At 38.0% G+C, this 27,572-nt stretch overlaps 1 protein-coding gene across 1 annotated transcript in view; it reads left to right on the top strand.

Annotated features, from left to right (window-relative positions):
• Positions 1-27,572, top strand: part of TMTC2 (transmembrane O-mannosyltransferase targeting cadherins 2) — a 1,891,588-nt gene that overhangs the window by 1,473,302 nt on the left and 390,714 nt on the right. The window contains exon 10 of the mRNA XM_044088436.1: positions 11,446-11,560. Coding sequence (XP_043944371.1) covers positions 11,446-11,560 — 115 coding nt within the window. The remainder of the gene's footprint in view (positions 1-11,445; positions 11,561-27,572) is intronic.

Below are 27,572 nucleotides of genomic sequence, written 5' to 3'. Positions count from 1 at the left end.
TGTATGATTGTGGTTGGTTCTTTTAATGTTTTCCATGAGCCTTTACCTGCTGGACACCTCCACTGAGATTACACACTTTGCACAGCTTTACAATATACACTCTGTCCCAATTGTATATAACATCCTTGAAAAATGTCATCTGCATTATTCATATAAGGATGCTTATCTCACATGGACTTTTTACCCATTGTTATGTCACCTTGCGTGACAGTCACATGGTACACATTTTCACTGTGCAGTCCCTACTGTACCATATTGATATGTGATTGGTGTTGCTGCTACATCTATCTTCCATTGTCATGCCCTCATCTGCTGTACATTAGGTTGTTTTACCTGTCCTCTTTCCCTGTGTTCATTCCTGCAATTCATCTGTGTGTCCCTATTCAATACACACACTACTCCAGAGTGTTTATATTACATGGCAGTCCATGTACCGTTATAGATCATTTGCACGACTTTGGTACAGAATTCCAGGAATGGGATTTCACAATACTCTGCACTGTATACACTGTCCTGTACTGTGCTTGGACCGTATACATAACTATAATACCTCTCAATTGTCCAGGTTTTTGCAGAATGTCTAGATTTTTGCCTTATATCTTTTGGTGTGTTCCTTATCAATTTTGTGGTTTTCTGCCATATCACTGGGATGATCTCAGGACTGATGTGAGTCAATAATTATGTACAGTTGAGTTTCAGACTTCAAATCCTTCAGAAAATGTATCTTAACACAAACCTCTTGTTATTCTAGTACATTTCTAAAGAGCAAATATGTCAAATCTGTACCTATTTCTGGGTCATTGTCCCCCATTATGTTGGGCTTTGTCCAGTTGTCTTGCACTAAGAAATTGAAAGCTATGAAAACTATTATCTGTTAATCCTTGGTGATCATTATGGCATTCCACACAAAACTGCAGACAATACTGTGCTCTGACTTAAAGGGTTGCTATGCGTGTTGGCTTAAATAGGTTCCTGGCTGGCAACACTGTCTTATCAGTCTTATCTCAAGGTGTGCCACAAATAATTACAAAATTGCAATATGAATTGTTCCTAATTAAAAAAGATGTAATGAATTTAATCTCATCATAGACATTCTTTATATATTATTCTACACAAATTCCACATTTTCTCTACATCCACCATTATGCATAACACTTTTTCCAGTGCTTGTCAACCTTACCACTACCAGAATTTATTCGTAACACTTTGGATTTTGGTTTTGAAAAATCAGTACCAAAAACAGATTTCAGTTGTATCAATCAATATCTTATTGGTAGGACAGCCAAAAAATGTAATTTAGAGGGCTTGGATTCAATTCCTAACTGTGTCTTTGTAACTGCTATAGTGGTTGATCTGAGTTCTGGTTCAGAGAGCTTGCTGATGCTTCTTACCTTTTTCCTCCTTGTCTTGTTATGACATGTAATATACTGGGGAGAGATCATGTCAATTGAAGCACTGTCACCTTTCCCATCTTTGTCTGGTGACGTGATAAATTGCAGGCAGGTCATCTGCATCACTGGAATTCAGTTGATACCATTTGTCTGGTTGAGTAAGTATGTATTCATATTATACAGATTATATATACATATTATTCAGTGTAAAATTTTGATTTAAAACAATGTGTGAATTATAAATAAAGATTTTCATGAGGTGTGCTGCAAGTAGGATTGTTTATTGTTCCTTAGCAGTAACAACGGAGAATGATTGATATATATTTATATTAATTAGTAGTGTAACATTATTTTAAGTCATTAATACAATGAAAGGCTGTGGTGGTGCAGTGGTTACCATTGCCGCCTCACAGCAAGAGGTTCTCTGATTCGATCCTCGGCTATTGTGCCTTCTGTGTGGAGTCTGCATGTCCTCCCTGTGGTCATGTGGGTTTCCTCTGGGTGCTCCGGTTTCCTCCCACATCCCAAAGACATTTTGTAGGTGGATCGGATACTCTAAAGTCGCCCTAGGCATGAGTGCATGCATGTGTGTGCCTTCTGTGGAAGGTTGGGCACCGGGCTGCCAACTTGACACTGTAAAACTCCACTGCCAATCATGAGCAGACAGGTGATCCACTGTGGCAACCCCTAACCGGAAAAAGCCGAAAGAAGAATACAACAAAATTATTGATCTGTACTTTCAATACATTGTATTTATTTGCTTACACATTATTATCATCATTAATGTATTCATTTTTTATTTGTGACGTTAATTACATATTAAAATGTTATGGATTTTCTGCTGTTACTTGTAGTGTGGTGCTGCGGTAGCGTTGTTGCCTCACAGTAAGACGTTGTCCTGTTTGATTCTGCCAATCATTAGCGGACCAGAGTTCCGCTGTGGTGACCCCTAACCGGGAAAAGCCGAAAGACACAACAACAACAACAACAACTTGTAGTGTTTCTGAGTTTTACTGCCTAAGCTGCTCAGGAAATCTCAACTAATAATTAATTAAATAAATAAGTCTGAACTTTGCTGGACAACCCTGTTTCCAAAACTAAGTAACTGATTAACTTTCTAAACTGACTTCTCATAACTATAATACATTTGAACTTGCTCTACCTTTTTTAAACTGAAATATATGAATTTATAGTGAAGAAAATCAACTTTCTAGTTAGTTAAATTGTTTATAGCTTAGTCTTAAATTACATATTTGCAAAGTAATATAGTAAATGTTTTCATAGCAAATATATCAGCAAAACTTCTCAGTACGAGAGCATTAAATAATATATTCATAATACATCTAATTAACGTTTGAGAAAATACATCAAAGGGTTTTTGCAGTAGTTTGTGCTTGGCTGGAATCTAAAGGGTGGAGTTGTCAGAGAGAATGTATTAGACCAGCTTATAAAAACATATTTCCCGAGCTAAATGGGTTGGCTTCTGAAGGAATACTTTCTGATAGAATGAATGAGTTGTGGGAAATGAACCCTTTGAAAAAAGAATGCTCATTAGCATTTGTTGATGTGCAATAATTACAGTTTGTTGAACTTTATAATATAGAAAGTTTTACTCATTATTGAAGTATCCCTGATGAGTTAAGAAGTGCGTTATGGTATCATGTTGCAAAGTCAAGTCTCAGCAAAACAACTCACACTAAATTACTGGATTCTCAGATTTATGAGTGTGAACAACTCCTAAAGAGCGCCCTTAGTTGAAATATGATTTATAGCCCCACCTCTGAAGTCATAATCATTTTATATAGGGGGGGTTCCTTGCCCATTTGATCCTTAGATGTATGTTATGTTTCATGCTTTATGTTTTTTAGGGTCACCATTGCTAATTTGGTCTAAGTTGAGAGGCCACCCAAAGAACACTTCAAAATGTTGACCTCTTGGATGGTTCAAATAAAGAATTAGATAGTCATGCCCAGAACTAGGATGCCAGGTCACACCACTGGTGCCAGGCTTGATGGTAGTATAAACTGCCATCAGGCCTAATAGTAGTATCAGCTCTTGAGTGCATGGTGGCTAATTGATCCATATTTACTGGTTGAATTTTGGCTGAAATGCCTGTGAATGTGGGATATAGTCCCTTTTAAGTGGCAGGAAGGAGCAGGGCAGGTTAGTATGGACTTGATTCAGGCAATGGAAACTGGCTGTTAAGATATTGTCTATCATATCATCTTTCTGCTTAGTATGTAGACAGTACTTGTATGAAAAGCTGAAAATTACCAACTGGCTATCATTGGTCTTATCTCAAGAGACAGAATTGATTCTGGAGGTAGACTTCTTGACTAGAGGATTGCTATTTTTCCTTTCTTGAAGTTTCCCCTTGGTAGAGGCCTTGCATGGGTATGCGAACATGCACAATACCACCATGTGGCATCATGTAATTGGATTTCTAATTTTTTCTTACAGGACCTGGCTCAATGGATTCCCCAGCTGCTCCCTGTTTAGGTCATTTGTTCCTCTTGGGACAAAAATCCAGGCATCCTGGAACTGGAATAGAATCCTCTGGCCCATTTATTCCTTATCTGCCCATTCATTTCCCTTGAGGCAAGAGTTGGGAATTAAGGAGCAGGTAAGTGTTCCAGTCCTAAAGAGGTTCCATAATCATCCCTTCTAAACCCCTTCTGTAAATGTCAGGCTTACTCACAATGACACCCTGGGTGGGAAATGATGTGCATGTCTCAGTCGACATCATCCCTGACTCAGTGGTCCATGCACCTCTGAACAGCAAGAGCCTTCCCTAACCTGATCTACAAGTGACCTGCTACCAATCACTAGGCTTCAATAATGTGGCAGGACAGACCTCCTCCATCTCCCCAGGATAGGCGAGGTGATTTTGTCCACTTTAGCCCATACCCCCATCAGGACATCATCCCTCTGTTTCATAGGGCTGAACCAGGATAGATTTTGTAGCATAAGGTGAGTGGTTTGCTCAGTCTGACTGGAAGTTATAGAAAGGAAAACTTTGCCTGTTTTTTGCATGTGCACGTAACATAACATAATGGGTGTTTGCTTGGGATGTTTAACCTTCTTGTTGACTGTGGGTGTATTTCTTGCTTGGGTACCTTGTACTGACTCTGTAGTTCCACTGGGAAACATCAATGGTCATATGGAAAATGATGGCGGTATCTGGTGGGGTGTGAGAGGGAGGAAAAGATTTCATGAGCTAAACGTGAGTGTTGAATTGTTTATTGGATGTTATCTGCTAATTGTGGATTATCCATAACAAGTAATGTGTTTGAACGGGGGCTTACTCATATGTCTGTTTGGGTGCCAGAGCACCATAAGTCGAAGGTTGTGTTTGTGTTATCAACTTTTCTTAAGTAAACTGAATGCTATTTAACAAAAACCAAGGGACTAAAAATTATTTCTTGAAAAATTCACTACAATAAAAAAAATGTACAGCATAGTACATATGTGTACTCCTGTTACTACTAACGCACTTTCAGTCCAAAACCACAGATAGTGGTGATGGACTTTTTAATGATTTCTCTACAAAGTCAAACATTTCTCTCTTAATGCAAAATGTTGCAACTTCAGTGTAAGAATATATTAGTGTGTGTGTGGGGGGCTTTCTTCTTATTCTTCTTTCAGAAAAATCTGTTTCAGTCAAATTCTATTCTATTTGGCTTTAAGTCTTTTGGCATTCGGTCTTATTGAGTGAAAACATGTAGTAAGGCCTTAGGTGTTCTGGTATCTCAGATCAAGAGAGTTTTCAAGATGTAAACTGATCACAAGCTGGTGGTAAACTCTGCCAACTAAATGGGATGGTGGCTAGAGAGACACAGAAAATTGAAATGTATAGTGATGATGTCTGGAGAATGCTCTTTCTTTCTGGTTGAGGTCATCTTCCACTTCTTGAAAAAATTCTCCTTCATACAAAGAGTGGGTGGGGATGTGGAGCCAACCAAAGTGAGGTGGGGGATATGGAGTCACCTCAAAGATGGCAAGGATTTGCACTTACCCCGAAAAAGACCTTAGTACTTCAGGAGGTGGCAGGAAACTGTGGGTAAAAGATGACCAGTGCTTACATTAGCTGTAACCAGAGTACCCGTAAATTGATTCTAGCTGTGAAGGAAATGGTCACGTGAGAAAGAGACTTTTTATGTAATGCAGGGGGATTTCATCAGATTTGACTGATTGGAACTGACAGGCCAGGAAGGCAGAAGCTTTAGCAGTCACAAATAGAAAGGAGCTAAGTTCTTCTTGGAGCAGTTTTGCAAGACCATGGAAAGTGACTTCTGGATAACCTAAAAGTGGTTTTGGCAAACTTGTGGAAGGTCCACAGAATATTACCCATGCTATACTCAACAAGGGTGAAAAAATATTGAGCTTGGCTGGAGCATTGCTAGAAGGTGGAAGTAGCAGTTTTGATTACAAAGTCCTGACTGTAATGTTCATTCTGTGTTTAGCAGAGGCTGTGCCAGAAGTAAATGGTGAGATTGGATTCCTTTCTGTGGGTGAGGTCACTGTGGCAATTAACAGTTCTGTTGGATCAGGGATGTGAGAGTAGATGATTTTCATCTAGAACTGCTGAAAGTACTGGGTACTGCTGGGATGTCATGTGCTTAATGTTCCTTTCCTTTTTTGAGTGGAAGATGGGGAACATTACTTGTGGGCTAGCAAACTGAGATAGTGGTCCCTATTTTCAGAATTTGCACAGGAAGATGTGTTCCACTAATAAAGGAATTATGCTATTTACTCTCCCAGGAGAATATTTCTCCATGATGCTGGAAAGGAGATTTCATTTAATAGCTGAGTCTCTGATCCAGGAGGAGCGGTATGCATTCAGTAGTTTGCGTAAAATGGTGGCTCACCCCTCTGTCCTTATGTGGACATTTTAGGGGTTATGAACGTCTTTTAGTGCAGTTTACATGTGTTTTGTGTACCTTAAGAAGGTATATAACCATGTCTCCTGAAACATCTTGTGGGAGGTACCAAAACAGTACAGGCCCTGTGGCCAACACTGCTTGTCATTTTGTCCCAGTATTTACAGAACAAGAGTACTTCCACAGTATATTCACAGTGAACTAGAGAGTCTTCTAAAGGTGTAGCTTGTAACTTTTTATTTTAGTGAATTCCATCAGTACACTATCAATGCTGTCAGTGCACAGCTGGCATTGTGCGAATATCCATTTAGAGCTCATGAGAGTTGCATCAGATTCTAAATGATGTTGTCTCCTTGGCATCAAGTGACTATAGTCTCTAGCATGTGCTGGAGTGCTTTACAGCTCAGTATGAAATGGTTTCAATCAAAATTGTTACTTTCAAATCAGGTGACATGTTTCTTTGCCAGAAAAGACTAATTGGCCTAATGGCTAATGCACTGTGTTGTAGTTGACAGGGTCCTGTGTTCCAGACTTGGCAGGGGTGAATATTTAAGAGCTGAGTGGTCTTGTGAGCTAATGCACTATGCTGTAGTTGACAGAGGCCCAGGTTCGAGACTTGGCAGGGGTGATTGTTTAGAGCTGAGTGGACTAATGCACTATATTGTAGTTGACAGAGTCCTGGGTTTGAGACTTGGGAGGGGTAATTTTTTTTTTTCTATGATCAATATAATCATTAACCGCAGATTGCCTTAATGTTTGAGTGGGAGGCTGGCATAATGGTTAAGGTGTTTACCTTGCAAACACAAAGTGCAGGGTTTGATTCTCACATGCGTAATTGGCTAGGCTCAAAATGGCTCACAAGGACAGTTAGCCTAATACTAATCAATAAACGTATCACTATGAACATATCACTATGGTCTCTGCACATGAGGATGGAAGAGCTACTTTATGTAGGGTAGTGTATGTATCATCCTAGGATGTTGTTTATTTGGTGGCTGTAGTTGAACCTGGGAGATGGACCAACTGGTAGGTGCATCTGCAGCAGTGCTGCCAGCATGATACTAGACTGTGGTAATAAGGTGAGATATGAATTGTAGGACAAAGCTCTCAGTTTACTGGTCATTATTGGTCCTCACACTCACCCACAGCTCCAGCCTTTAGATAGTGACACAAAAGATAAGACTAATGATGCAAACAAGTGGCAGAAATGACATTTCTTTATAGGGTTGCTGGGTTCACTCTCTGTGGCAGATTGATGAGCTTGGTGGCCCAGGAGGCAGTGATTGAGAGAAGTCAATTTAGGTGGATTGGGATACTAAAAGACAATGCCCTCAGTCTTCTTCCACAGGAGGTGTTCTAGGAATAGACCACTGGCAGCAGGCTTCAGGGTATACCCAGGACATACTGGAGATAATATCTCTCAGCTTGCTTCTGAATTAACATCACTGTATCTTTCTCCAGAGAACCATATGGCTCCCAGACCTGATTCCCCTCTGCCTTATCTACACAACTCTCTTTAGTGAAATCAACTCCCTCTCAGCAACAGCCTAACCATCAAAGAGACCCCATACTGACTTTATTCACAAACCAATAATGCCCAAGTACTTGCTAGACCTAGAAACTCATTTTCCTCCACAGAACATATTTTCTTGGTTCTGGCACCTAAGCTATGGAACACACTCACAACTAATATCTTCAGCACAGCCTTATATACTGCATTCAGATATGAACTCCTCAACCACCTAAGACACAGGTCCACATATACATGTTTCACTAATCCTCCAATAACATGAACTTACCAAGTCTCCCACACACTACTTAGACTTAACCTGTAAGAAATATACATGTAACTAGTCTTCCTAACCCACAACTAATACACCACCTGCCCTAATTCTGTTTATCACCATCCCACCCACTAAGCTAACTCTTCCAGCAGACCTCCATCTAGCATCCCACCCTTGATAACTAACCAGCATCTACTCAATCTCCCATGTATCATTCAAGCTGTGTATATATGTTTAGTTTGCATCTATCTAAACTACACTACTGTGAATATGTTAAAAATGTCAGAAGACGTATGTTAAACGTGTCATAGTTCCTATGCTGTTAATGATAGACTATTAAAATCTAAATTATCAGCACTGTATTTCACATTATTTCCTAGTTTATCTATTGCATTACCTTTCTCATGTATTTTGACTCCCAGGATTTGAGTGAAATGGGTCAGCCTTGGATTAGTCCACTACTCTAATCAACAAACTTAACTCAATAAACAAAATGCCTGATGATTTCATAGGATGAATACCTGTGCTTGGAAGAGTAAAGTGTAATGTGCCATGTTTATGCTACTAACACAAAAAGGTGATGGTTTATCCTTTGCAGTGCCAGAAGCCTGGTAAAAAGTGCAGAACTGCAGACTTTCCTGGATTCTAATATGATAGATATTGTTAGCAGCACAAAGATGTAAGCAAAGAGAGAGATACTGTGATAGCTGGTTCCAGGCTATCATATTCTCAGTACTGACAGGAACAGAAAGGTACAGTAGCAGCAGCGGTGATTTATGTAGGAGGCGGAGATGGAATACATTGCAAGGTGATAGAGGAAGAGGGGGGAGCAGGGCAGAATGGAAATTATGAAGATAGTATGTTGGTAGTCAGTCTGTGGGCATGTTGTTTGAAACACTGGTGGCTGCACACCATCTACAATCCACTTCACAGAAGAATGACAGTCTGTTGATGGATAGCTATGTAGAGTAAAAGGTGATGGTGATAGAAGATCTCAGTCTCTGCTCGGAAGGCTGAGCTCATTCTTCTACAATGGAAAGAGAGATGGAATTCTGACAGAGGTTCAGGAGCCAAATAATTTGGTCAGTTGGTACAAGAAGGTACCAGCTAAACAACTTTCTAAACTTAATTCTCATGAGCTTGTCTGGCATTTACAATATGGTTGTTAGCTCTTCACTGCCCAAGAATGACCATCCCAGAGTGTGGTTCACCTTCGGAAAGGTAGTGTAAACCCAAGAGAAAGTGAGGCTGACTGGGACTGCAGAGGCATATGGTATAAGCAGCTAGATGGGGGGGGGTGTCTACAAAAGGAACCGTGACAGCGGGAACAAGTGGAAGGGGTGAGCAAGTTCTGGAGAAGATTCAGAGACATTATTCTGGAAGCCATGCAAATATGTTTCCCCAGGAGAAGAAAGGTAAAGCTCAGGAGGAAACAAAAGATGTTGATCATGAAGCTGAAGATTATTCTCAAGAGCTAAAAGGCATTAATATGGTGAGAATAATGAGGGGCAGTGGAAGATAAGCAGCACTGTATCGAGATTTGGAGACTAGACGCTAAAGAGATGTATGTCTGTGTGTGGGCTCGCGCATGCGTATGTGTGTTTGTGTGTGGGGTAAACAATGAAGGCGAGAGGTTTTCAGATAAATTGTAGAGAAAAAGGGGGACACCAACCTAAACACATTGATCAAGGATGGAGGGGATGTTGGAAATTACAAGGACAATGCTGACATTCCCAAAAAAGGGAAAGGTACTATTCTGGAAGGGAAAGAATGTAGAGAGAGGTGAAAGATAGGATGGCCAGTAATGTGGGCAAAACTGAAAAGGAACTGATCATTGTACAGGAGGACAGTTCACAGGATATTGATGTTATACCAGCAAAATACTCAAAAACCTAGTAAATACCCTGAGAGAACCAGTTAAAAAAATCTTGAGCAGATCTCTAGCCAGTGAAGAAGTACAAACTGAATGGCAAACATATACCTGTTTAAATTCCAAGGACTATAATTTGCATTCATTTGAATGATGAGAGATTTCAACAAAGGGAATATATACTGTGTGAAATCTTGAAATATCCTCCTTACTCTGATCTGTAGTGACCTTGATGTTAGTTTATATAGTCAGCAGGGATATGGCAATACAGCCCCCATTGCCAAAAGTGGTAAAGGGCGCTACAAATTCCACAATATACTGTTTAAGTGGTGGATTACCAGTTCATTTTTCATACGTTCAGAAACTTCAGTCTTGGGCCTCATTTGTGATGGAGAAACTGAAAAAAAAAACCTTTACTTATTACCTTGTTGATGGTTGGTAGCAGGAGCAGTTCAGATTGTTGCAGGCCTGTTACCTAAACTTAGCAGCTAGGAAAATTATGTTGATAATCCTGTAAAACTGACTTAATGTCTTTATAAATGACAAACAGCTTCATGACCCAAACCAGTTTGGCTTCACCGCCAGCAATTTTTTTGTCAGTTAAACATCATGCATTTCTTTGACTGGAAAACAGCAGAACTAGATGAGGGCAATGCAGTAAATGTGGTCCTTTTGGATTATAAGACGTTTGACTCAGTACCACACTGAAGACTACATAGTAAGCTGAATGACTAGGAATAAAGTTGACAAGTGTGAACTAGTTAGGAATTGCTCTGAGGAAGAACTTGAAGAGTCACACATATGCAGATATCTATAAGGGTTCAGATAAATGAGCTGTGGAATATTGCAAGGGCAAATGTTGGGGCCCTCACTATTTAAACTGTTCATCTTTAATACGTCAGAAGGGGTGACTCATGGACTGAGTATATTTATAGATGATGATGCTTCTATATGGAGGGAAAAGACAGAAAAGAGTCCTCTGTAGGTGGGCAGAGAAGGGATATCTGTGTGTTTGTAATGCTTAATCCACTCGTTAGTCCATGCTATCATTATTTTATTCAAATTGAAATGTGTATTTTTTGTGTATAGTCACGACACTCACAACAAAATTTTAATGTAAGAAAGGAAAAAAGTGAAGAACCCACCTTGGGTACAGTATAAACAACATACACTGTGCAACTTTATACATATATATATATATATATATATATATATATATATATATATATATATATATTTTTTTTTTAAATTAAACTGCCACTATGTGTGCAAACATACATGCACACACACACACACACACACACACACACACACACACACACACACACACACACACACACACACACAGACACACACACACACAAAAAAGTTGTAAATGAAATACCTTAAAAGAACAATTTTAAGAAAGATTATTCTGTCTGGAATGTTAATTAGGAGATAGGGGGTTTTGAAAACCGTCATACTTTCTCTGTGATATGGTGAATGTCCAGGCTGACGCCTTGCTACTGTCTTTTCTGTAGGCCAGTTTCTGTTGGAAGAATCCCGCCTGTCAGAAGCAGCAGAAATGGCTGAGAAAGCAGCAGAACTTGACAGCACAGAGTTTGACGTTGTCTTCAATGTCGCACACATGCTCAGGTAGGTTCTTAAAGGTATTTTCTCAAAATGTACTCTCAGTACAGAGTTTCTTTTCTTGGCTTCAGTCTAACACCAAGTTCCAAGCTGCTCTTGTGAATTGGTTAAAAATAGCAATTTGGTGAAAAAATAATTTTGTTTAAAGGGAAAGACACATTTTCTACACTGGCAAGTGTTTTTTTTTCTTTACACTGGAAAGTTTATGCTAGACTGCTAAACCTCTGCATGTTGACATATTTATGTTAGCTATTTTGTTGTATGCATCACATGGGAGTAGCACTCATTCATTCATCCCTTTTTTGATAATTTAATCAGTCCTTTTCCTGCCATCTATTACAGAAGTTTTGTGAAGTAGATGTAGTTTTTGTAGCTTGAGAAAAAACACATTGTGACTGTTTCTTTTCTTTTTCATTGTTGAGGTCACATCCCTCATCTTTTCTTTTTACTGTTAAACGGTGCTTCTAGCATTAACTTTATGTGGAAAAACCTTTTGGTGAGGACAAGACCAGTAGCTGTATCAATACTTTGATCAGTATAATGCTGTGAAAATAACACCTAACAGAAAGGGGCTTATAGTAACAAACATGATGCATAGGAAGTAAAGTACAAAACTGTGTGCATTAGATCATTATAATGCACGGACAGAGGGAAGTGATTAAGGACTAAGCCCGTGGTGGAGTGCATACAACCTTTTACTTGTTGTTTAGAACTTTGCAATTCTTATTTCTGTAGTATGTCATGACAGGGATAAACATGGGAAACATGACTGCTAAATGTATTTCTTCTCATGGAGTAGTATTGAAATGCACATCATGGAATCAAATGGACCACTGAAAAAGGAATGAATATTTCATATCAAAATTTAATGCATTACATAAAACGATGATGGTTCCTTTATAGGTTATCTAAAAAAAACTAAATTACTGTCACAAGGATTATTAATTGACAGGAGTCATACAGTCCCACTATTGTAAGGGTAGCATGTGCCATTATGGGGTTAGCTTAAGCTGGCATAGTTTAAAAGCTTTTCTTGTGTTATGACAGGGAAGCCAGTCAGGCTTAGGCAGTCAAAAATCAGCCTGTAATATTACATTGTTTTCAATTATGCATTCCTGGAAAAGAACAAAAGAAAAAAAAATGTCAAAACAGTCATAATTCTAATGATGACTACATTAATAGCACAGGATCAAATGTATTATACAATATGACTTTAAATGAACACCACGAATATTATTTTCAGAAAAAGTGCACAAATAAAGAATATATTTCATAGCACTGAATTCAGAGTTACTTAATACATTATTAACAATAGCACAGAAAGTTACTGAAAAGTCTTGAATTGGCAATTTAAACAGTGTGCCAAACTGATGGGTGGGCGCTTCAACTGGAAGCAGGCCAATGCATTGTGCATTCAATGCCACAAGCTATGAGGGAGAGATATTTTAATTAGCCATTTGTAGTGACATTTCGTAGAAAGTACAGTCCCCCAGTAACACATAACTAAATATTTCTTAATTCATTTAGCTCATTATGCTGTCACTGTCATACATTATAGCTCAGTTAAGGTAAAAGAAAATGAGTGACACTCTGAGGGACTAGGATTGATACAATAAACCACAGCTGCATTCTGCATTTTCCTGAGCGCAAGTCAGTTAGCTAAGTTAAAACTCATGTAAACTGGCAGCTTGTTGCATTTTTGTTTAGGTTATACAGATGGCCATTTTTTACAGTTTTACTGCAGAGCAAACAGTGAATTCTCAGATACTGCGCATATGTATACACACTCACACACACACACACACACACACACACACACACACACACACACACACACACACACACACACACACACACACACACACACACACACACACACACACACACACACTGGTCCAACTTTAGAATCATTCGAGATTACCACACTCCACACAGTGTCATGAAGATTGAATCCAACAACCCTACAAAAAGCTCATTTTTGTAATGTGTATTTGCAGTCGTGTTCGCACTGAAAACTATCACAATCTGTCAGTGATATAGATTGATGCCCAAGTTGACAACTTTGTGTTGATTTTCTATAGGCCAATTCTTGTAGGAAGAAATATACAAAACCCTTGATTGTGTATGAGGATGGGAACATAGACTCATCAATAAATTGAGAGCTCTCTGTTTTGATTCAGTAGCTGCCTGTGGGTGTCTTGTGGTCACTGTGGTAGACTTTTCTTTCCTAACTGCATTTAGAAAGTGTTCTGTCAAGAAAGGATATCCTTCAAGTAATAACTAAATAAATAGACAGTTTTTGTCAGAGATTTTATGAACTTTAGAACTGGACTAAATAGCTGATGCTTGCTGGTAGTTGCCATTCGATGTAGACCACCATATCTGCAAGCAAGTATCTTAACTACCATGATAGCAAAGAAACTGTACTGATAAGGATGTTGTTTTTCTTTGTGCTGACTCAGTGGCTGCAGAACATGTCCCATAGGTTTCTGGTTTGGGGCAGTCTCAAGCCAAATGCCACAGAATCAAAACCAGACAGAAATTTGGCCACAATTCAGTTCAAAGAATCATTGTAAACAGGAAGACTTTTAATACATGAAGGTCCAGCGAGTGCCCAAGGGAACAAGTAAGGTAGAAAGTTGAAAGACTGACAAAATTGTATAGCAGTCAAGTGGAAATAGCAGTGCGAGCATGTAAGTCTTTGGTTTCAGTACTGGGCTCAACATTTTTTTCTTAGTAAGGAAGTGAAGTTCAGGAAAAGATGTAGTAATAACACACCCAGAGGGAAAGCATTTAGGACATCTTTCAGGCAGAAAACTGTTACAGAAGTAAATTGTTATAATTTCATTTAGTAAAAGTGTAATATTCAGGGAGTCAGTGTTACCAGTAACAAAGTAACAGTTTATTTCTCCTTTAGAATAAGGGCACTTGAGGTACTCTGCAGTTATTTGCCACCTAAGAAAATGTAGGACTTCCCCTTTCTTGCTCAGTGCAGCTGGGTAAGGCGGATTTTTTAATGCATGCATTCTTCTTTCCTCACCACAAAATTTAGAGAAATAAGACCAAAAGAGTCTTTATAACCTGTTGGCTGAGACAGGTGTGATTTGTCAGTTTTCTAACCCATGTAACAATGGCTGTAATACGTTTGGTTACTTTGCTTCTCAAATTTGCACTGAATATTTAGTGCTACCATGTTGCTAACAAAACTGGCAAAGAAACATGGTTTTGTTCATGATTTCTTTCCTTCAGTCAGTCTTACATGTGAGATAAAGAGTTTGTCTATTTGCTTGTTAGCCACAGTGCGTATTATTCAAATGTGTTATACCTTATCCAGGATAGCTGATAACCCTGAAGTTGAATAATCCTGAATGTGTAACAGCATTTGATTCTGATGTGGCTTATGTATCTAGCATGTGAGATACATATATATATATATATATATATATATATATATATATATATATATATATATATATATATATGTATATATAAAGCACCAAGTTTTGAAATTTGGTTTTGGTTGACTCATCTCTGAAACCCAGATATCTGACACTCATTCATACATGTGGAATGCAAGTAAATAGTAAAAAACTGAAAAAAAATATAAACTGCATATGTTTTGTTTATGTGGGGAGCATCTCACACTCCTATTTTAACATTTTGACCCTAGGTTGCAACCACCTTTTGAGGCTATGCCAAGGTAAATCTATGAGTTATATCTCTGGCCCTTAATTTTCTTAGCTGCCTTGCACAGACCACAGATGAATTCACAACAGATATGATGTGCTGCCATTCACACAGCCATGATTTTTAATAAATTTAAAAAACTGTCTTGGAAAGAAACTTTCCAGTAAGATGACATATGCATGGCTTAAGATCCTGATCTTTATGCCTAATTATTTTAATCTTACATGCTGTTGTCCTATTATTTGCTTTGCAGTTTTCTACAAATGCTAAGCCTGTAAGAAGTCTTTTCTTGAAATGCTTTGCAGACCAAAAGTGAGATCTGTCTCAACAGTCTGAACTAAAAAAACTATTTAAGGCATTCCTTTTAGGGGGACATCCTTTAAGCTAAGTTAACTTTTTATGTGATTTATGTTATATTTGCTAAGAGTTTTTGGTATGTTTAGTTGGCTACCATAGTACAGCTTACTTTTGTATCGAGGTGCTGAGTAATAACATCAAAACACCTAGTGTTGTAGACAAAATGAGTTTTAGAAAAAACATACTTAACACTGATAACCTTCTTGCTTCCTTACTAGTGTGCTCTTCACATGAAAGTCTGATAGCAGTTTCTATTGACATTTGCTTTTGCTACTTTTATAAGCATTTTAACATTTAAAATGATGTCTGACCCACGTTGTCCATTTGTTAACAGTTTTAGAGTACAGTATTCACTATAGGCTCTAGAAAAATTGTTTTCCAAATGTGTACTATAACTTCGTTTTTCATTGTTGTATTTTATATGACATATGCAACTGGTGGGGTTTATGCCTGTGATCTGCTTAGTTATTTTTTTTCAATAATAATTCTTTATTGTTTTTCTCCTTATTCATACAAAATATTTGATAGAGAAATATACAGGTGATTTCCAAACAAAGTTTCTAACAACATTCTGAAAACACTATTTACATGAATGCTTCCATACTTTCCATAATTGTACAAATAAAGCTTATTTCTCCAGGAATAGTATCTTATAATAATGTGGTTCCAAGTAGCATTGTAATTTATAATATGTCTAACAAAGGAATATTTCAGATTCCATGTTTTAAACCAGTATAATATTGAAGATTTGTTCCAATAGTTTCAGATTATATGGATTTTTGTTTTGATTATTAATTACGTATTTATGGGCTAAGATGTGTTTTATCGCTAAGGTCCTAAAATTCTCCCATGAGGTTTGAGATGGAGTCAGCCAGTTAGTAGCTATATAAAGCTTCATTAGTAGAAAAATATTGATGAGTATAGTCATTTGGGATCTAGGTAAGTTGTTTGGAGGGATATGCAATATCATAAATTCCCAAGAAAGTGTTGAATTTTGGTATCCCATCTTCTGTAGTTGTAGTTATTTTTTGACCCCAGACTGAGACTGAAATTGGTTGGAAATCATCAGTGCTCTGCCATGGTAAGCAAATTCAAATAAGTAAGAAAGTATGGAAGCTTTTTCCTTTCTGCCGGTGTTATTTTCATAGGTTCATAGGTATATACTAGGTTAACAACCACCAGGGGCTTTGTAAGTCTAACCATGCAACCCAACCCAGTTGTGTCCCTGTGTATCATGGGCATTTATTAGGAGGGGATATGTTAGTTAGGAAGTTTCTACAGGTTGTGTGTGTCAGGGTGGTTATGTTAGTTTGGACATTACTGTCTGTCACTGTCTATCAGAGGCATTTAATGCACAAGCTTACTATAAATGTATGTGTTGATACTTTAACTGTTGGACTTTATATAATAAATCCTGTGTGAGACACCATCCATGTATGAATACAGTCACTGGCAGTGGGGATTATTTGTTTTTCTGTATAAATTTCAGGGCTAGAGGCAACAATAGTTGGTGAAAAAGACTGAAAGAACTTCGCTGTTGCATAAATATATGGAAGTAGTCACAACAACAACTTGTGAACAAGGAGTTAAGGCCATAACTTAATTGCATTTTGGTTAAAAAGGAGTTAGGGCCATAACCCAAGTGCTTTTTGGTTAAAATGCAGCTAATCAGCAAAAGCAAATATATAGGGAGAATACTTATGCAGAGCAACTCTGGGTACAAAACAATTAATTTAAAGCTTCACAAAATACATTTTTCCATCAAAAGAGGCTGATTACTGATGCATGTAAGAATTTATTTAAAAACAGTACATTAGTAATTCATGTACAGAAGCAATTTGTGTAGCTTGATTTGCACGTATAAATGAGTTATGTAAAACACTGCAGAGTGATTTTGGCAATAACAAGGCCATTTACTGACAGATGAATAAATTGTTTGTACAGAGAGATTTGTGCATTCAAATACCTCAGCTGGATAGAGTATAAGGTAAATTTCCACAGTAATAAGAGATTATTTGCTGAATCTAGAAGGACCGATGTAGACATTATGATTTTTACCATGAAAGCAATTATTATAATGTAGTATAAGGAACTAGATAGACAAATTGTTTATTAAGTTACTTTTTTGACTGTGTTAGTTCCACTGGGTACGGATTATGTTCAGGAGAGGACTGAGATGGTATTCATACTTACTATGTGCAATCTGTCTGGGGCACAGAAGAAATTCCTGTAATTTGGGAAACTAGTTTTGTTGAAGAGTGAGAAAAGAGGTATTTTTTGGGGGGACAGAGATAACTGAGTGTTTTATTATATATATTGGTAAAATATGGGATAAAAAGAAGTTACTCAACACAACAAAAAGTGGTTAATAGTTGCAGGGAATGGATAAGACGTGTATTTAAGCTATGTTAAAGTATTTATAGGAGTTGCCATTTTGAATATCACATGACAACAGAAGTTTGAGACTAGAGTTAAAGAAAGTAAGATCATAATAACATTTAAATAAATAAATAAATAAATAAATAAATAAGATCATGTTTGCCTTGATATAGTTTATTCTTTAGTAGGGGATAAATTATTTTTTGTTGTTATCATTTTTTTCTTCTTTTTTCCTTTTATAATTTGTATTAACCACAATGATATTCTATGTGAATATTTTCTGTGACAATGACTTTATTAAATAAAATCCCACACTCTTTTCAATTCATGTCATGGGGTATATTACATATACTTCATGCAGGTGGAACCTATGTTTAACATATCATTTAAAGTAGAGCACATGACAAGTGCACCTCTCATGCTATCAGCAGTGGAACATGTATCCAGGCAGCTGGTTTACAGATAGAATCCCTAGCCTTCTGAACTTCCTACCGTTAAGCCTCAAAGGCAGGTGTGCTTCCTTTTGAGTCACTTATGCCAACATGCTACATCATGTAATGTAGTGCAGAGGAACTGCTGACAGATATAATTACACAGTGACAGACAGATTATTTATAAATTTTATAGATAAATACTTGATGCAGTGTCGTTTTTAAGCTGTTGGCGTGATTTACATATGTTGACTTTGACATAAAGATGCTTTGTGCAGAATATTATGCATGATTTCGGGCTGCAAGGAAATAACTGCTGGGGTATGATTTCCGTTGCAAAAGAAAGTTATAAACACTGCTTTGGTATAACAGAAATTTATATAAAACATTACTGGTAGATTAACATAGTATATTTACCCCCCCCCCCCCGTGTCAGTTTGGGATTTCTCTGCATTTCCTGGTTTCCTGCCAACTGTTGTTATATATTTGTATAAATAGGGCTACTGCTGAAGCTCTGAGTACCACATTAGCAATCTTCAGAATCACAAGGCTTTATCTGTGAGTTGGAGTTTATATACTAACCCTGAGGCTGTGCTACCTTGGATTGCTTCAAGGTGCAAGCATTTAATGGAGGAGCCAATCAGGGAGGGCGGAGGTGAGCAGATGACACTGGCACAGCCATCTTGGGAATAGGAATGCAGTCTAGCTTTCTGTGACACAAACCTCCTCAGTGAAGCAGGAGTACAGTATGAAGTATACGGACTGGAGGGCTGTGCAGTTGGTTTTGCTAAACTGCGATTAGCAGTAGCCTTCCTGGAAAGCATACAGGGGAGAGTGTCTTTTCTATATGGAGGGGAAGGCATAGCAGGTCTACACGCGTGAATGCACATATTAGCAATGTAGGGGAAGGAGCTTAGGTCATCACCAGAAATCTCTGATGACTGACTGGATGACAGCCTTCAGTAATTAACTACCATTCCAAAATGGGGAACATATAGGCTGATCAATCCTGGTAGGGCTAATGGTTGGTAGACAGTGGACACAAAAGCATTTAAAGTATTAAATGACAGATTATTATCTCTTCTAGAAGGCAATTAATGCAGTATGATTTGGGTTCTAGAACAAAATGTGCAGTAACTTTGACATAAAAAAGAATCATCTAAGGAAATGCCAAAGTTCTTCATAAGTAAACTAATTAGACATTTTATCAGTGAATAGTTTATGTAGTTTGATTTTGGAGTACAGAATGACTTATATACTGCAGCACTGGCTTAAAGAACAACTCTGAAATGACTGGTGCCATAAAAACCACAAAGAGTAGCTTTTGGTGTAAACAAAATTTAAAATAGGAGTTAGAACATAACTAAATACTGATTAAGATTAAAATGGTTTGTACAGTGTGATTGTAGCATTATAAAAAATTTGTTAATATGATTCTTTGATAGGGAGGAAAACATTTGAAAGATACAAAAGAGTTATTGGTGGTGTAAAATAAACCTAAACAGTGACCCTGGCATTAAAACACATTGAAACAGACTCCATTGAAGGAGTGTGGATGTGGGACATTGGCGACCAGGCTGGTATAAATGAGGTAAGACAGGACCAAAACATTAAAGAAATAAACAAGAACTATGCATCTATTAAGGTTAATTGACATCCCCTATTGAACGTTGTTTAAAAAGTATCCTTTAAATGAAATCCAGAGGACAGAGACCCATTCCTACTTTTTCTATACAGTATCAGCTGAACTTTTAACTAAAGTGAGTGTATGAGTGAAGGAAGATAGGCCATTTGCATGTCTTCTTCACTGTAAATAAACCCTTTCCACGTAAAGTGCTAATTCATTGTTTTCAGCCTTCTTGCAGATAGCCTCCCAATGGGAAATGCTGCTGTCAATGGCAATGATTTTAGGAGTAGAGCATCCTTGGTAACTTTCTGATTCAGAACAGTGCCTTGGAAGCCTTTGCCTTTAGACAGACTCTAAATCTGGGGGTTTAATTTGTGCATCTAGAGTTCTTCCTTTCGGTTACAATTGCAAAACTCTTTCATTATTTGTTGTAACAAATGCACGTGCACAACTGTTGATCTGCAAGAAGGCCTTCCCGATATTGCCCATCCACTTTTCCTCATGTACTGGTATGCCATCCAGAATATACCAATAGATTTTTCATGAAGTCAGGTAACATGATTATTTTATATTAATATGCTGTTGTGCAGTTTTTAGGCTGTGCATACCCACCGCATTGGGGGATGAATTGGGGAAAACAGAGGCAGGAAGCATCTTCTCTGTCCAGTGTGTGACTTCAGAATGTCAGCATGAGGATTTCAGAAAATGAACTCATCAACTCCTCAGTTAAAATAAGTAAAATGCCAAAAAACATAAATAAGTAATGCTGTTCACTCCAAAATCTCAACCAGCAAACAATCTCTCTTTTAATATTACATCAACAAATAACATCAAAACTGAAACTGTGTCCAACTCAAAACTGCTAAGACTCATAATAGACAACAACCAAAAATTCAGCTTAAAAAATAGGTTTTCTATACTGAAACAGATCTCACCTGACTGACTCCTCAGAAAAACTTCAATCACAGACTACCTGTTCCATTCTCTTTTTTATGTATCTCCCATTGTTACCAACCTGCATTTCACCTTATTAAATAAAATGAAAGATTGCTATGACAAAAGAGACAGATTTGCATGTAACATACCTTACTGTACTCACCACTGCATAGCTCTAGAAACAACAAAGTGGCTTGAATTACCTAATCAACTAATATACTAACAACATAGCTCTGAGCCTCTTAGCAAATTAAATCTGTCCAAATCCAAAAATAATGGGGAGCAAAGCCCCAAAAATAGGGACAGTTTTTAAATGTTGCTTTTATAGACTTAGAAAGTTATTAGACTAGAAGGTCTTGTGTCACTGCACATTTTCTGAAGGATATGAAGTCTGAAACTCAAATTTCTGTCATTATTTATTGAATTCAGTCCTCACTGATTTGTCTGAAAAATTCAGAAAACCACAAATTTTATGAGGAACCGACCAAAAATGTGAGAGAAAAATGTGGACTTTCTGGGAAAATCTGGGCAGTTGGGAGGTATGATTAACAGGTACTTATCACCAATACCATAGTTTACAAACCCAATGCCTGCCAATCTCTACAAAACTTTCTCAAGCAATACTACCCACAATGATGTTTTCATTCATCTGACAACATCCTATTTCTTCTTCTTCGTTCGGTTTTAACTGGTTAGGGGTCGCCACAGCGGATCACCTGTGCGCTAATGATTGGCAGTGGAGTTTTACAGTGTCGAGTTGCCAACCCGGCGCTCAAACTTCCATGGAAGGCACACACACACTCACACCTAGGGCCAATTTAGAGTATCCAATCCACCTACAGCATGTCTTTGGGGTGTGGGAGGAAACCGGAGCACCCGGAGGAAACCCACTCAACCACAGGGAGGACATGCAGACTCCACGCAGAAGGCATCCCAGCCGAGGATTGAACCGGAGAACTAACCCCCTCAAAATTCAACAGCACAGTAGGGGACTCTGTACTTTTTTGGATGTCTCCAGGAAATGGAACTCCATGCCTGTCTCACCAAAACAGGATTGCAGCACACTGAGTTTTAAACACAAACCAAAACAACATCTGACCTCATCCTGGCTTTGTTCATGCACACATCCTGACTAATCCCCCAGCCTCCATGAAAGGCTAACACCTACTAACACCCCTATCTCATGCTCACCTCTATAGTAGCTATATTTCCACTTAACCTCAATTATCTCTTTTCATTTCTTTCTTACTTTTTATTTACTACAGAAATGAATCCGTCCAATTTCAGTAATCTTTTTTTTCACTAATCTTTCTTATTACCATCCCAGTACCACTAATGGTTTAACTGTTAACAAAATCTCAGTTGTCTTTTAATAATTTATCTCAATGATTTTTCTTTCTACTTTTACTGTACTGTAAACTTTGTAAAATTTGTGTATTCTTGTAACATTATTTTTTCTATAATCAACAGAATTATGTTCGTATGGAGCTTTTTTTCCTTGGGTCTCTGCTGAAAATGGATCTGCATGCCCAGTCACACCTAAATAAATAAATAAATGTTGCCCACTGCAGAAAATAATTTCACTGAGCAGCTGATATAGTCAGCAAGTACTTGCTGTTTTAGTGCAAGACTATGCAACATTGAACATCTAAACAGCAAACGCCCACTGGGGTGTAGTGATGTCCTTGTTCTCCAGGATGAGAGGGTGTGGGGGATAAAATCAATGAAAGTGACAAGGGATTAAGTGATTATACAGCTGATGTTGTATTGCTAATCCCGAAGTGAAAAAAAGCATGTAAAAACTGTAGGAATGGTTATCGGAGATCTACAAATATATTGAAAGTTGGTGAGTACTAGAGACATTAAAAAAATTTTTTCCTTTGTTCAGGAAGTTAGTGAAACCCATCAGAAGCATATTACATATGCAGGGTAAATGCAGCTTTAAACAGGCAACTTACATATTTCAGGTTTTACAGAAGAATTTATGCGAAGAGAGGTTAAAAGAATTTAAGGTGCTTCTCTTCAAGAAAACACAGCGGGGTCTTATATAAATATAAAACTGTTTCAGCTACACGCCATAGGGACCAAAGCTTTGTCAAGACAATAAACAGAACATGCTGGAGGGATAGATTCCTGTCCCAGAGACTTCCCATGCTATGGAACAAACTACCTATATATATCAAACAAAGCTCCTCATTAGCACTCTTCAAGAAAATCTTGATGATTGGATGGGAGATAGGAAATTCACCCCGGGGATCACTTCTGTGGCTCTGCTCAACAGGGACACAGGCAAATCATTTTCTTGGGTGGTGAAAGCCAGGGTACCTTTTTGGCTAGGCTTATATAGGCCCTAGGGCCAATAGCCTAGTACCTACCTATGAACCTATAAAATAAAGTCCTTTTAGTAACATATGTTCAAAACAGAATCATGGAAAAAGGATAACATCGCCTCAGAGCTCCTGGTCCTGCAGGTCATTTCTTAGCTGAGCACCATCTGTGTAGAGTCTGCACATCCTTCCTGCATCTCCTGGGTTTTAGCCAGGTATTCTGGTTTCCAACCACATCCCTATTATGAGTTGTAGGTGAACTTGCTATTCTCCAAACTGCTCATTTGAGTGCAGACTGTGTAAAATGGGTTGGCACCACACAACATCAGTTTCACTGTCTAGCACCCACTGAGTGCAGGGAAAGACTTCACTTGCCTTGTTACCCTGCAATGGATTTAAGGGGTAGTCAAAGAAAGGATGAGTAGATGAAGCATCCTACATCTTCACTACAGACTGAGAACAGTTCAGGGCAATATGAGGTAGTATTTTTAGAGAGGGAATTTGTAGAATCACAGTATAAAAATTCAGAAAGACATGGAACAAATAACTACAAACCAAATCATTTAGGGACAGAAGATAGTTCTGAGCTTATTATTTATACCTCTGTTCCACAGTTTTTATATACTATGCTTAAGCATGGAGATTTTATTTTGCTTGAAGTTTGAATATTTTTGACTTGATTCTACTTGTCTGGAATTCATTCGAATTGTTGATGCCTAACGGCTGTAGCATGGATAAAGTTTGGTGTTTGCAACATGACTCTCTCTTGGGGACTACTTAAAGTACAGCAGGTGTGCTGGGGTGTGCCAGAACATAGTGGTTAGGACTTTGGTGTGCTGTTTTAGCACACATCTGGAGCATTTTGTGTTCAGATTCTGTTACAGATTTGAGTTTTTGTTCTTGACTGAGCCAGCTGGCTGGCTGTTACTGGTCTAATTTATTTCATGATTATCAAGTAAAAGGAAAAGACATCTCCTGCCCAGGGACATTCTCAAGACATTTTTTGTTGGCAATTCAAAACCTGTAGTAGCATGGCTAATGAAAGCAGGAGCCTAACAGTATTACTTTTTAGCTTTGACTTTATTGGTAACGCTGTTTGTGTTCTCCATAACTTAAATATAACTTGAATATTACATATTTGGATAGATTATTTCCTTAACAATAAGCAGTTGAATGCCCAAATGCCTGTTTCCAGACATGTGTGTGTGTGTATGTGTGTGCCTGTGACTGAATTGAATGAATTTGTACATATCATGTTAACTAATGCGCTGTTGGTTTGTTTTTCTCTTATTTAATTGATCTCACATCTGCACTGCACCTGTACTATTTTTAATAATTTTTTTGTGTGTCTTTTCCCCTTTTCCTGATGACCACCAAGCCTTCTCCAAATGGAGCATGACCCATTTATTCCGGAAGTATGCCCGGATTGAGAAAAGAGCTGTCGGAGAATCATCATTTAGGCAGCCATGAGGGGCTTTATGACTTCAAAAGCATCCTGGCAATGAATATATTAGTAGTAGACTAACCTCTCCCAGATCCCTGGGCAAGGGACGTAAAATAACATCACTGTCGCAGTTCACAATACAATCACCATGTGTGCACACGCTTCTGCATACCTGAATTTCAAGGCTACCCCTAGGAGGTGGCTTGGTGAAGGTAACACCTGTCCCCAGTCTGTGCTTTCACATTGCCATCCCTCATCTGTGGGACTGTGACACTGAATGGTCACTTCTGCCCAACCCTCACCAGGTTGGGCATACCTATCCTCCCCTTCCAGCTCTGTTATGGGCCTGAGCACCCCTAATCAAACTTTGATCAACTGGACCGTATTCAGGGCTTTATCCTCCTACACAATTGAAGATGGCTAGTATTATTAATATTATTATTTTTAAATGTTATCTGTTTGGACTTCCGAGAATCTTATTTTGCAATAGTATTAACTGGATATTGCAACCTGTTTGACTATGAAAAGACGCAGAATAAAATAAAAAAATATCCTCTGGCTTTTATTTAAAACTAAATGCTGTTAGTGCTTGCTAGTTTGTTTCTATGTTAATATGTTTAACATAGTATTATTATAATTGCTTTTTTAAATATTCTTTTTTGGCCCCTCTCCTTTCAAGTCCATTATGTCCGTGTTGCCTGTTGGTATATTCATTCTTACAGACTTCAGATGTCCCAGAACACAGGTAATGGAAGTCAGAGATTGAAATTGCAGTTATCATTCTTTTTCTATATGTCCTAGAACACAGGTGTTGGGAAGTCAGAGATTGAAATTGCAGTTATCATTCTTTTTCTATATGCTTCAACTTCAACTTCTTTTCCACTGTTATGTGGAAGGAACAGGGCAGTGCTTGCTCTACTGGGCTCAGTATAAGCATGAGCTTCTACCATACCTTTCACCCTCTTAGACCACAGAATCTGGAAAAAGACATAACTAATGGGGGGACAAAGGCCAAAAAATAGGAGCAATTTTTAAATATTGTACTTACAAACTTAAAAAATTTATAGAATAACAGGTTTTGTGTTACCATGAATTTTCTGATGGTTATGAAGTGTGAAACTCAAGTGTATTTCATTATTTTCTGATTCTAGTTTGTAATGACTTGGGAACGATTTGCTAGAAAACCCCATTTTTATGAAAAATGGACCAAAAACATGAGTAAAAAATCTGGACATTCTATGAAAATCTGTACATTTGAAAGGTATGGCTTCTACACAGCTGTGATTGCTTGCTAACGAGCATGATCGTTCTTTGCTGGACTCAAGATTCCTGAGTCTCACTTCACAAGAGCTGCATTACTTGGCTTTTGCCTCGGTGGAGCTGTGGTGATAGAACTAAGCTAATATCGTTCTCCCTCAGAATGTGCAAGCCAGCATGATCCCAAAACTTTCAGCAACTGTACAAGTCAGGCTACTGACTGAGTCCTAGTCACCTGGGAAAAAAGTCACAGCTTGAATCCTTGCATGTAGAGCAAGACATCATTTTTATTTGCGCCTCTGACTGGTTGTGTAGCTTATTAATTCACTTGACTGTTAAGCATTACCTTGGCTTGGAAATTTGTTTTCAATTATTAGATGACCTCTCTCTTTCTCTCTCTCTCTTTGTCCCTTTTTTTTTGTTTTTAATTTCTCCAAGTCTTTTGGGTTTCTAATACCATGATGGGAATGGACCCCATTCCTAAGTCAAAGTACGATTAAAGTTCATGAAATTAGTATTGTTTCACTCTTTGACGTCAGCCAGAAGTGCTCTTCCCAGAACCTACAATGTGCCCAGTAATGACTCCTTCTGCAATTCATACGGTGTTACAGGAATTGGTAACATATCTAAATACGATTGTAAATTCTTTTTTATAAGACCCGTTTCTCCTACTACTATTGGAACTGTCTGGGTATCTTTCTTCCACATGGCTCTTGTTTCTGCCTGCAGATCAAGGTATTTTATGACTTTGTGTCTCTCTGTACGCAAGACACTGTAGTCACTGGGTGTGGCGATTTCAATGATCAATGCTATTTTTGTCTTCTTTTCATGGACCACTATATCTGGTTTTCTAGCCTCTATCTTTTGAACTGTTGGTATTTGGTGATCCCATGTGATATAAACTTCATAAATTTCTATGATTCGTTGTGGCTCATGTTTCCAGTGTTTTTCAGCCACTTTGATACCATAATGTCTGTACAATCTCCAGTGTAACAGTCTCGCCACATTATTAGGCCTTTCAGTATACAGTCCCTCTGCCATTAGTGCATCGCAACCAGCAACAAGGTGTGTGACTGTTTCCAATTCAGTTTTACAAAACCTACATATGTCTGTTTCTCCCACATGTTCAATAGACTTTGTAAACCAGCATGTATGTAGCCCACTAACTTGGGCTGCCAATATTAACCTTTCATTTCTTGATGTGAATTCACCTCTCCTTAACCATTCCTGCATTCGTTTTTGATCAACATGAGGCTCTTCCAGAAGTTTTCTATACTTGCAACTATATTTATGTTTTTTCCACATTTCTTGCCTTCTCATCTGGTCCTTCACCTTATATTCTTTCTTTTGTTTTTAGCACATTCAGTCGCTACCTGTTTTTTATCTACTTCTGGTTTGATTTCCATTCCTGTTTGATGCCGATATGCTTCTGCTAAATTAAGCAGAAACGTCATCTTAGATTTATTCTGCTCATGTTTCAAAACTTTCACTACATTTGGAACTTGTGAGGTCAGTAGATATGTGTGGAGTCCCACGATTATAGATCTATACATGTAATCAATTTCAAGGAGGC

The sequence above is a fragment of the Protopterus annectens genome, chromosome 11.part0 (assembly GCF_019279795.1).
Source record: "Protopterus annectens isolate FY-2018-M chromosome 11.part0, PAN1.0, whole genome shotgun sequence".
Taxonomy (NCBI): domain Eukaryota; kingdom Metazoa; phylum Chordata; order Ceratodontiformes; family Protopteridae; genus Protopterus; species Protopterus annectens.
The sequence above is the reverse complement of the archived record's forward strand: the minus strand, read 5'-3'. Positions and strand labels throughout refer to the sequence as shown.